This window comes from Palaemon carinicauda, chromosome 18 (genome assembly GCF_036898095.1).
Source record: "Palaemon carinicauda isolate YSFRI2023 chromosome 18, ASM3689809v2, whole genome shotgun sequence".
Lineage (NCBI taxonomy): Eukaryota > Metazoa > Arthropoda > Malacostraca > Decapoda > Palaemonidae > Palaemon > Palaemon carinicauda.
This window is the reverse complement of record NC_090742.1, coordinates 107042107-107054606: the sequence shown is the minus strand read 5'-3', so window position 1 is coordinate 107054606 and position 12500 is coordinate 107042107. Positions and strand designations below refer to the sequence as shown.

The following is a 12500-nucleotide window of genomic DNA, read 5'->3' as shown; positions in this document are numbered from 1 at the left end:
AGATAGTGCGTGTGTGTGTAAGGCTGACAAGTTGTTTACGTTGTTGTTACCATGTCCAACTGATTTTTCTAATTTCATAATTTTATCGACTTCAATCTTGTGATATATTAGCTATCATGTTGGTGTTTGAAGTCTTAATATAAAAAAAAAAACACACACACACACACAAATGTAAAATGATATGCCTCTCTACGCCGAACTTGTCATAGGCCATTTCTTAGGCATCAATGTATTGTGGCACTTCAGTGCCTATTATACAGTACAGTATAAATTGCTGTTCAAGTATTATCTTACGCTGAAAAATATTCTGAGACAGGAACGATATCTTTTGATTCAGAAGGCCATAATCATTTTTTGTATGTACTAAAATCACGGTACTAACAATGAGTGCATGTTATTTAAGAGTATTTGTTTTTACCGAAATAAAACCAGAATTTAATTAATATCCAAATAATTTAGGAAACGTGAAGGTTACGTTTTCTTATGCGTAGACAAACAGCACATGTAGAGGATGCCGCTCAAGAGGCAGCAAGCACACGATTCCCAAAAGATTTTCTATGTCCCTAAGAAATCATAGATATTGTTGTAGCCAGTGAAGGAAATAATAGGAAGAAGCTTTGAGGAAAAGCAAAAGTAGAATAGACGACTTTTGAAGTCATCCGTGACAATGCATTATTATAGGTCGCGTTTGAAGGCCAGTGAGCTGTGGCGAGATCTGGATTGCCTTTCTTCCTGTACCTTTTACATAATATCTGCCATGATGTAACGTTGGACGAGGTCACATGGGCGCTCGTTGGTAAACTGTTTCCTTATTAGCCTTGACGAGCAGGAAATTTTTCTTCCCAAGAGAAATGGTTGCGTGCTATTTTTTAATATTAAATGTCAGTCACGGGTATATTGCACAGTCAGAGGTGTGTGACATTTATGGTTTTGTAGAAATGAAAAACGACCTGCAACTACCATATCAATAAGAAAATGCGTTTAAGAGGGAAGAGCAAAAGCATTTAATGATTGACACGTAAATATGAATGGAATAATATTTGACTTGTTTGAGACTGAATACGGTCTTCGCATAGAAGTTTATACTACGTTCTTTCTTCTAATTAATTGAATGAATATACTTCAAGGAGAGGTTATTGACAGCTCGCAAAGACGAAGGTCCGGGAAACTTATTATGAAAGGTTCCAGTTAAGAATGAATTCATCATGCATGAAGACAAGTCTTGAGATTTTGTAATTCAATTTCTCGTTTCGTTTATTTTTTGTCCTGTCATTCTTGTTTAATTTCTTTAACCATTTTGCTGCTTTTAAGGATGACATAACACATTCGTGTATTAATAAGTTCCATTTTGTAATGTTTTGAGATGAAACTTCCTTCGTTAAATGCAATTAAAAATATCTCAAGTTTGAAAATGTACTGGGAAACATTTACTGTAGCGTAAGTTAGAATGATTTTCCGGAACTGCTTTACCGTAACTATATTTATAAATTTGGTTTTGGTATAATTTGTCGCTTGCAAAATGTCGTTATTGAAATGAAATTCTGTTATGCTCACTCTTTGTGAGACGGAGAAATCGCTGAAAAGTTTCCGATTCTTATTACATGTAAGTGTGGCCATTACATATCTATTATGCAAGTGGCTTGTTGATTCAATCACAGAGATGGTTTAAAATGCTTCTTAATGTACTCTTGTTTTGGGCTGATTTGCTGAAATAAACCAAATCACCATCATGCTTGTTGCTTTATTATTGTCTGTACATGAATATATAAGGCTGGATAAAAGTTGTCAATACTTAAGTTTCTAGATATGCTTTAAAAGAAAATCACATATCAGTTTAAGTGTGTGGAAAAAATGGCAATGATTTATTATTTCAACCAGTGCTATCCTTATCTATGTACAATAGTGCATCATGTACTTGTTTACTTGCTGAAATGTACGATATATATATATATATATATATATGTCAGTTGTAGTTAGTCCACTACAGGACAAAGGCCTCAGACATGTACTTCCATACGGGTCTGTTTGTCTTTGTATGCCAGTCTACACCTGCAACATGGATATGTGAGCAAACTAAAGTAGAGAATATTATAACATTATGTAAGAAAGAGAAATTGACATTAACAGGACATGTATTGAGAGAGAGAGAGAGAGAGAGAGAGAGAGAGAGAGAGAGAGAGAGAGATAATAAATGGACAAAAGGAATAACAGAATGGATCCCTACAGATTGCAAACGAAGTAGGGGAAGGAAGAGAAGACGTTGGATTGACGAATAGAGAAAATGCATGGTATAGACTGGCATAGAAAGACCATAAGCATATATATATATATATATATATAGTGGTTAAGTGACCAGTGATGAAATGTCGTGTGGAAAAATGACGAGTGATGAAAAGTCGTAGCACCATATATATATATATATATATATGTGTGTGTGTGTGTGTATATGTGTATATATGTGTATATATATGTATATATATAAATAAATATATAAATAAAAGTTAACCACATCGACAGTTAATCATTACTCATTTCATCATACGACACTAAATCAGGTTATCCCTTTTTTCTAAATATTGTATCATTCAGGAAATGCTTTCACTTAACTAAACCTTTTCAAACAAGACGAATGATACCCATTGTACAAGATAGAAGACAAGTGTTCTTTTGGAAAAAGCAATAAAGGCAATGACATTGTGTGCTTCAAGAAATTTGAATACTACAAACATAAAAGCAATTCTATGATTTGGCGATGCAGAGAATACCTGCGAAAAAAAGTGTAAGAAATTCATTACTACATTAGGAAATCGTGTTATTTCACTTCCGTACCCAGAACAGTCCCATTTTCTGGATAAAGAATTTGATATCTGGAATAGGTGCAATACCTTGGCAGTTATAGGAAATGAACATTAATCAAGTGAAACTGTTATGAGCGTACCTTACAACGAATTACTAATAATTCCTATGCAATTGGTCGCTCGCCAAACTCCATAGATTTTAGAGCGAAAATTCATAATTATATTTTAGTTTTATAGTACTTGGAATTTTTTTCCAGTGTTTTGTGTTCGAATAATATACTTTATAAGATACAATCTCTCGAGGTAAAAGTGATGAAACGTCATGAATATAAAATGTATTGGTGATGAAATATGCTGGTGATGAAATGTCGGGTGAAGAATTGTCTGATAATAAACTAAAGCATGATCAAATACCGTACGATGATGTGTCGGGTGATTAGATGACAAGTGATGAAATGTCAATTATATATATATATATATATATATATTTGTGTGTGTATATATATACATATATATATATATATGTATATAACATATATATATATATTATATGTATATAACATATATATATACATATATATATATATATATATAATGTATATGTTTATATAACATATTTATATATATATATATATGTATATAACATATATGTATATATATATACATATATATACACATATATACATATATATATATATATATATATACATATATATATATATATATATATATACATACACACACAAATGCGTGCATATGTACACATAAATAAGAGAGAGAGAGAGAGAGAGAGAGAGAGAGAGAGCTCTTTCTGCCAAAATCATAATTTCAGCTGTTGGATCAATGATGACCCCTGTTGCAACGAGCTTCCAAAATCTTTAAAGGCCCCTTACACCTTCACAGAGGGCTTACCAGCAGCGTTTCGAGTACTATTATCTTATATTTTGGCTGCTCAATGGTGCTGGCTGGATTGTAAGACCATTCTTAACCCTTTGCTTTTTCACTCCACCCTTTTTAGGTCTCCCATCTCCCTCTCTTGTAATATAAATGAATGTGTAATTGTCATTGAAAGTTTTATGTGCACATGATCAAATGATATCCTCCAATGAAGTCAGATATGAGATTTAAGATTTGCGCTGATCCATTATTTGGAGAGTGCCCCTGTGGCGGGAGAGTTTGTGGGATATGAATATAACGAGGAGGAAAATATATGGTTATTTTCTTTCTCATGTACTTACCTAAATGGGGTTTCCTTCTTTTACTATCCAAATGATATCGTTAGGGGTATCTGAAATATGAGCCAAGGGAAAGGATCCATAGGAAATGTGGATTTCTAAGGTTTATCAAGTTAATAACGGTTATTTGTATATAACTGTGACGTCATCGTGATTGTTTGTGGTTTGCTGCTGAAGGTCGAGAAAAAAACTGTCCTTCATCAAACCACATACTCCGAAACGTAGGAAAAGGGCTTTACTGATAATAGTAATTTTCGATGGTGGTTTCTTGTATACATTTTGTATGTTTGATTAATTCAAAGCGTCAATATTTCCTGGATTTAATTGTTTCATCAATGGTATAACTTCCTTTTCAATACGACACTCGAGGTTGAGACTGGTGGAATAACTACCTCATTTTCCTTTCGTTGTAACTCCTTGTAAACTGTTCCTGGGAAAATCCATTTCCTATTCTTTCTATGGAAAAGTCCCAAGTGCTTTTTCCTCTATCGTCATATATAATGATATGTATTATGTAGTGATGAGTGTATTTTTTTTTCTAGAAAACAGCACCGGTGTTTAAAAAGTCTATTTCTGGGGGGAGATGATTTGTCCTTCAGACAGTCTATTGTGTATTCTTTCATGCCTAAAAACCAGTTCAGTGTGTTATTCTTACTACGAAAAAACCCACTTCTTAGAGAGAGTTAATTGGGTGTACAAGTTAAGAGCTATCTAGTGAACTGTCTTTTTTTCTATCAATTAAGTCTTCTGCGGAGTGTCATCAAGGAATTTAATTTCTTAAGAAACGTAAAATATGTTTTTTTTTTCTTTTTCAACACAAACATTAGTATAGTCTCTTGTAAAGAGTATTCTCCATGGAATATTTTGCGCCTTATTTTTCTGGTAGAAATAATGTGTCGTTGACACTGGTTTGTATGTTTTGTCTTGGTTAAAGAATGAGAAATGTTTCATGGACAGTCTTTAGAAGGCTTGGCAACCTTCAGGTCGTCTTGATCGACATTGTTATGAGTGTGTATTGTTTGAAGGATTTTGTTGTTGTCTGCAGGCTGGGAGGTTACCATTGTCTACTACGTTGGAGCCTAGATGTAATCTCGGCCCTATGCCGAGTGACGCCAAGCCAACAATTGCCGCTTGTTTTCCTTCTCGTTTTGTTCCCTTGGCCTTGGGATTGCAAGGTTTACGTAGTGTAAGGAGATATGCTTGTATGCAAATGTTCCTTTGCTAGTGGGGAACAAATTTAGCTCTTCATGCAGAAGAGCTTACAGTCGTGAATTTTAAACCATTTCAAAATAATTCTGTGTAATGTCCATGAACTGATACGGTCCATTTGAAATTAGTAATGGCCAGGCTGAGGTCCAGATACAGGCTTATCCTTGATAAGCTCTCTCTCTCTCTCTCTCTCTCTCTCTCTCTCTCTCACACACACACACACACACACACACACACACATATATATATATATATATATATACACTGTATGTATGTATGTATAATACTTTCCGGTTCGTCGTGTTCTGCGACGTTCTATTCTTTATGCTTTCCCTCGCATTTTGTGCACGCATTCATTGCACATAGTCGAGTCAACCATTAAACGTATATGTGACAGGACGTTTAACAAGTTTAGTGCGTCTTCTGTCTGTCCATCAAGTCGTTACAACTTTTCTTTTTCTCCTTGTCTTGAGCTTAAATTAATGTTAACTCAATGCTTTAAGAAGAAACACAAGTATATCAGCTATATGTTTATTACTCTCTTAGTTCTTTCATGACGTATTTCTGAGAGAGAGAGAGAGAGAGAGAGAGAGAGAGAGAGAGAGAGAGAGAGAGTGTTATTTCAACCATAATCTGATTGATATGACTTGGAAAATGCTGAAATTCTCATACGTAAATTTGCTCTATCCTTTGTGCTTGCATTTATTTGACTAGTGCAATTGTGGTAGTTGCCAGTAGTAAGGTCTGTCTGTATAAGGGTGGTCTAATTTCACATTCGCCCAGCCGTTTCGGGGCGGACTTGGGGCTGGGGTGAGGGCGAGGGTGAGTGTAATGGTTACCAAGGAACACTGCAGAAGTATCAACATACGTCATCCGTCCATGTTTATCTATTGCAGATTGTTGACACTGCCCGCCATTCTTTCTGAAGTGTTAAAATGCCATTTACCCCCCAAAAAAGTATAGTACAGAATGTGTGGATTTCAGTTTTGGAATGAGCCTCCGTCACTCTTGGAGGGTAGACCTACCTTTACAGGAGGATTCTATTAGATGTCCTGTGATAGTTTCAAAAGGGCTTTCAGTAGAAGCCGAAAGGTCTTCAAAAACATCATATGTAAATTATCCTATCAATACACGAACGGAAGGTGGACTTCCAAAGTAGTATTCTTCAGACCTTGTCCTTTATAAGGTCCTTTTAATCAGATTGGACCTGTCTCATCCCGTAAGACAGTATTATTATTATTATTATTATTATTATTATTATTATTATTATTATTATTATTATTATTACAAGCTAGGCTATAACACTAGTTGGAAAAGCAAGGGCTCCAACAGGGAAAAATAAGCCCTGTGAGGAAGGGAAACAAATAAACTACAAGAGAAAAATAAACAATCTAAATAAAATATTTCAAGAAAATAACAAGATTAAATAGATCTTTCACATATAACTATAAAATCTTAAAAACCAAGAGGAAGAGAAATAAGATAGAACAGTGTGCCCGAGTGTACCCCCAAACAAGAGAACTCTTAATCCAAGACAGTGGAAGACCATGATACAGAGGCTATGGCACAACCCAAGACAAGAGCACAATGGTTTGATTTTGGAGTGTCCTTCTTCTAGAAGAGCTGCTTACCATAGCTAAAGAGTCTCCTCCCCCTTACCAAGAGGAAAGTGGTCACTGACCAATTGCATTGCAGTAGTTAATCACTTGAGCGAAGAACAATTGTTTGGTATTCTCAGTGTTGTCGGGTGTATGAGGACAGAGGAGAATGTGGTAAGAGTAAGCCATACCATTCGATGTATGTGTAGGGAAGACAAAATGAGCCGTAACAAGAGAGTCAAAGGGCCCAATAACTCTAGCGGTAGTATGTCAATGGGTGGCTGGTGTCCTGACTAACCTATTACCTTCAAGGTATTATTATTATTATTATTATTATTATTATTATTATTATTATTATTATTATTGAGCATTTACGAGGTTACACGTGCACAAATGGTGTTCCTTATTGCTCTTCATTAGGTGAGGTCAAGCGCTACTGTCTGAACTGATTTGTAACCTTTTACTTCCGTGTTGACCCTGTGTAATTAGAGTTGCGTCAATGTCAATTATGTATAAGGATTTCACATGGCTAATGCTCGTTGCTTGGTGTGGAGTTGGTGATGGGCTGTTTTAGTGGTTGCTAGGTTCTTGTTGTTAGAATGTTCGCACGATGATGTTTAATTTTGTGAAGTTTGATTGATTTAACCGGTGACATGGATCTACACACGCACACCCAACATATAAACGAAATCAAAGCTTCTTTAATTTTAATCCTTTGCCATTCGACGCCAGTCGTTTCCTCCAATGTCGCAACCATCAATAATGCTGTCCTTAGTTTCCCCAGCCTTCTTTTCCCGAGGGTAAAATCTCTGTGGGAATATACGCTTATTGTTATTGCCTGAAAAATGCTGTAATATCAAATCGTATTTGTTGCGACCCTTCCCCTTTTGGTGTTTCCCTGTGTCGGGATTTGTTGGACCATGAAATTTCCCAAATCCCCGCGGATGCAGCCAATAAACCGTCACATTTTTCATTGTATTGACTAGTCATCCGGGATGGAAAGGTAAGCTCAAGTTTGTTCCTTGGAATCTCCTGCATTCCACAACTCGGTGGGCTGTGTGCCCTCAATTACTACTACTTTGGCTTTGCCATTAGCAGTAACTAGAAACAGTTATACTCATTACTATCTACAATGTAAATGCAACCACCAAAGCACGATAGAATTGTATAGTTTTAGAATTATTCAACTTTCTTTTACATACTGAAAATATGTATTTTATAGCACACTTACATACATACATACATAGGCCTACATACATACATACATACATACATATATATGTATATACATACATACATACATAGTTTGAGCTGTAAAATACTTGTTGGAGGTCAGTGAATCATATCGTATTGAAGTTATGCATCATTATGATAAGTGTTAATTTTGAAAATACTTTAGGTTTCTAATAATTGTCTTTTTCTTTTTCTTTTGTGTTACAGGGGAGGTGGTGGTTCTACCCCCCTTGGAGAGGAGCTACAAAGGACGTGTTCTTGGCTACTACCCTGACCATGCCCCGACCGCCATGCCCTTCGACCACCACGCAGTGCAGATGGTAAGCAAATAACGCCTTTGTGGAATTGTTCTCGCACTTTGATCGAAAGTAGTTCGCCAAAGTAAAACAACACGTATGTATGTGTGTCCATATGTGTGTATATATATATATATATATATATTACATATGTATATAAATATATATAATATATATAAAGAGAGAGAGAGAGAGAGAGAGAGAGAGAGAGAGAGAGAGAGAGAGAGAGATCACCTTAAATTTGTGCAATGAAAGATTTAAGTGGCGGATTTCTTCACTAGATCAGTTTTCATAGATAGAGATGCACCCCCCCCCCACAGGCCTCAGCGACGGGCTATGTCGCAAAAAATCATAAATCCAATCCAATTAAAATTAATTTTGTTGTAGAATAATTATTACTGCTAGAAACCCACCTAGAGTGTTACTGGTATGTATTTGAATTTATAAACTAAAGCTAAAGTCAAAATGTAGTAATGTGTTCTCTGTGTTTGGATATTAACTTTCGTTGGATTTTTGTGGAGAATATGAAAGCTATACATTTTTTGGAACTTAAAATTTAAGCAATTAGGAAAACTGTTTCCATTTATTGAGTCCCACGAAAGTTAGTATCTGAAGCTAGCTTATTTGTACCATTGGATTCCTTGGCCCTGAAATTAGTGGTTTATAGCTCAAATTCATGATTTTAAGTTATATAGAAGCCGAGATATTGACGAATACACTTTTTTCACGGTAGCCATTTTGTAAAATTCAATATGGTGGCCATATAAGTATCAGAGCAATTGTAAACATACTTTTTCTGATTGCTTATACAATAAATTTTCCAAATATGTATAGATTTGGTACTCTCCAAAAAATCTGGCAAAATTACAGAACCAGACTATATAATTGTGGTTGGCTATTCAGCTTTATTATCAGTATGATTGGGTATGGATTTCATTATGTATATTTGTTTTTCGGATTGCAATAAATTTGCCATATTTGACCCTTGAAATAGGCAATGTACGACAAGATTTTTCGAGAAATATGAGAGGAACTTTGGGTGAATGGATTGCTGCTGTGCCCTGGCGGAGGATTGAGGTCTTCAAACGATCTTGTCTTATGATTTGGGGCTGATTTATTACTTTACAACACGAGAGAGAGAGAGAGAGAGAGAGAGAGAGAGAGAGAGAGAGAGAGAGGAATGCTGAAATTCAAGACTGACAGCCAGGTAATTGTGGTGTGAGTTCATTTGTTAGAAAATGAAGGGCCGACATACTGTCCTGTATATGCCTTATTCTTTGGGTAGAAAATCTTCAGATCTCGGTTCCTTTTAGAATTCTTCCGGCTGCAGTCTCATAAATACCCTGTGCTTATTTATAGTGTATTTGTAAAATACATATTGTAAACGTAATTCACTTTTATTTTTGAATTAGAAGAGCACTGAAATCATGAGGAAAATAACCAAAGATATTCATAAGCAAAATTAAAAATGAAAAGTAAAAGTCCAGGAGCAGTATAGCCGATAAATGTCTTAAATGGAGCCAAGTTTTAGCGATGTAGTAATGACCTCGATATTGATGAGAGACGATTTCTGAGAATTATGGCTTCACAAAAACCCATTAACATTTACATTCTTAAAAGAAGTGTCTTTATTGCTTCTCTTGAAGAATAGAACTGGGGAAAATAAAAGAATATAAGTTTTGTGGAGAAAGTTTGAGGAACGACGTCGTTGATAAATCCCTTGGGGCCTGAGGAAGTGTGTCTCCCCCGGGGGCCATCACCATCACCATCACCAACCGGATTTTATCTCTTCCGAGTTTTGACACCTGATTCGGCTTTTCGTGAGGACGCTCAGGACTTGAGGGGAAATTTGGGCCCTGGTTGTTGGGAGGAGAGAAGAGGAGTAAAGGAGAGTAGGGAGGGCAGGGGAGGAAGGAAGAGAAGGGAATGGAGGGGAGGAAAGGAAAGGAGAAGAGAAGGGAGGGGAGGGAGAAGAGGTGGTCATTTAGAGGATATAGGAAGGCATTTGGGACTTGGCCATGATCATTTTCTAAGAAATTATAAAATTGGGATGATGACTTCTTTGTTACGTTTGTTTATTTCGACGTTTTTTCTTGTTTCCATTATTTTGGGTGTGGGGACTTGTGAAATTGTGCTCCTGAGAGCAGAATTCTTGCTTTTAAGGAAGATGGAATTTTGGATGTTACACATGGAATTGAAACTAACGACAATTTTTTATGTTTTTTTTTTCTTAGTAATTCGATTCTGACGTCAGTGTTAATAAAAAAGGAAAAGGTAATCATTGTGAAACGATTCAGTGAATGGTGTCGTATAATTCTATTGCGGTTTGTTTGGTTTGTCAAGTATAACTAGCAGGTGTAACTCGGGACGGATATTGTTTATGAGATCGGCATTGTCCCTTGTTGATGTTGCTCACTATCATGCAGTTCACTTTAATGTTGCTCCCTGATAGCTGTGTCGTTTTAATTCTAAATATTACCATGAAATTTGACAGGAACAGCGAAACAGTTTCACATAAATTGCTGAAATTTTCATTTGGATATGTGAATTATTCTAGGAACAATTTACAGCACCTCCAAAATTAATCATTCAACCCATACCGAAATAAACGTTTGCTGTGGCTTTTCTATGGTATGTATCAACATGAAAATTGGTATGGACAAAGTAAGTATCTATCCCATAAATCCCTGAAAATTTCATTTAGATATGTGAAGTCTTATATGAGTAATTTACGGCCCCGCCGAAAATCGACCTCCTGCGGATATCGAAAAATAGCTACTGTGACTTTTCTATGGCTAGTACCAATACGAAAATTAGTATGAATGTAGTTCACATAACATCCATCAAACTCTGTGATAAACAGGTGTATATTTGTAAAGATCTAGGAGTACTTTGCTCCTCCTCACTGATTTTTTAGCTAAAAGTCGTACTTACGAACAAAAGTGACAGCCAGGGAATGCCTATAGCAGGTATGAACACAAAAATTGTTATAGACAGAATATATATATATATATATATATATATATATATATATATATGTATATATATGTATGTATATATATATTGTATATATATATGTATATATATATATGTATATATATATATATATATATATATATATATATATATATATATATATATATGTATATATATGTATATATATATATATATATATATATATATAATATATATATATATATATATGTATGTATGTATATATATATATGTATGTATGTATGTATATATATATATAGTATGTATGTATATATATACATATATGTATGTATGTATATATATATATATATGTATATATATATATATATATATATATATATATATATATATATATATAGCATGTATATATATATATAATCCTTTAAAATTTCATTTGAAGATATTTCTGGTATAGGAGTTATTGATCCCAACGCCGAAAATATCTGTTGCTCCTCCCACCCAGCGATAATGATAAAAGGAAATGACTGGCTATGAGTTGGGCGAGTTTCGTTCGCGAAAGTTTTGGCATTTCATATAAGGTCACTCACTTTGTTCGTGACAATAAAACATTTCGGCATTGCTCATGTGTTAACCAGTTTAGGATATGCTTATATCTCCACATTTTGCGTATATAGAATTGGAAAGGAATTTAGGCGACCCAAAATAGCCGAGGGAGTATCTCATTTAGCCTCAAGTTTGGTGCAAATGTAATTGAACCTCTGCGTCAAATCTTGAGGGGAAATGAGATAGAGAAGTGGTGGGGTGAGGAATCGAGGGTGGGAGGGGGGCGGGTAAGCCGGGTAAGTGGGGATAGGCGGGAGATAGTAGTAACTTACTTTGAATCTGTGTGTGCCAAAAGTGCACTGTACTTCCTGATGAAAATTCCAGTCAGTGGAGAGGGACAGGGACGTGCTTATGAGCTTCCAGGGGCTGAGAAAGAATTGCTTTAATTAAAGGCGTCAATGTGTCGTGTCGGATCTTCAGATTTCCTCCGTGAGTTGTATTGCGTCTTGGCTTCATTTTATGGTTTGTTGTTTAGCTTAAGTGCTTTGTGTGTGTTCCAGAAAATAATTTTATTTTCACGACCGAGTGTTATTTTTTTTTCCCCATTAAATTTTGCTTTCTGATGTTGTCTAA

The 12500-nt window shown here is 35.3% G+C and overlaps 1 protein-coding gene across 4 annotated transcripts in view; it reads left to right on the top strand.

The window, feature by feature from the left end:
- Window positions 1–12500, top strand: part of pns (pinstripe) — a 281719-nt gene that overhangs the window by 142237 nt on the left and 126982 nt on the right. For all 4 annotated transcript variants that reach the window (XM_068392649.1, XM_068392651.1, XM_068392648.1 and 1 more), the window contains exon 2: window positions 8281–8393. In XM_068392649.1, coding sequence (XP_068248750.1) covers window positions 8281–8393 — 113 coding nt within the window. The remainder of the gene's footprint in view (window positions 1–8280; window positions 8394–12500) is intronic.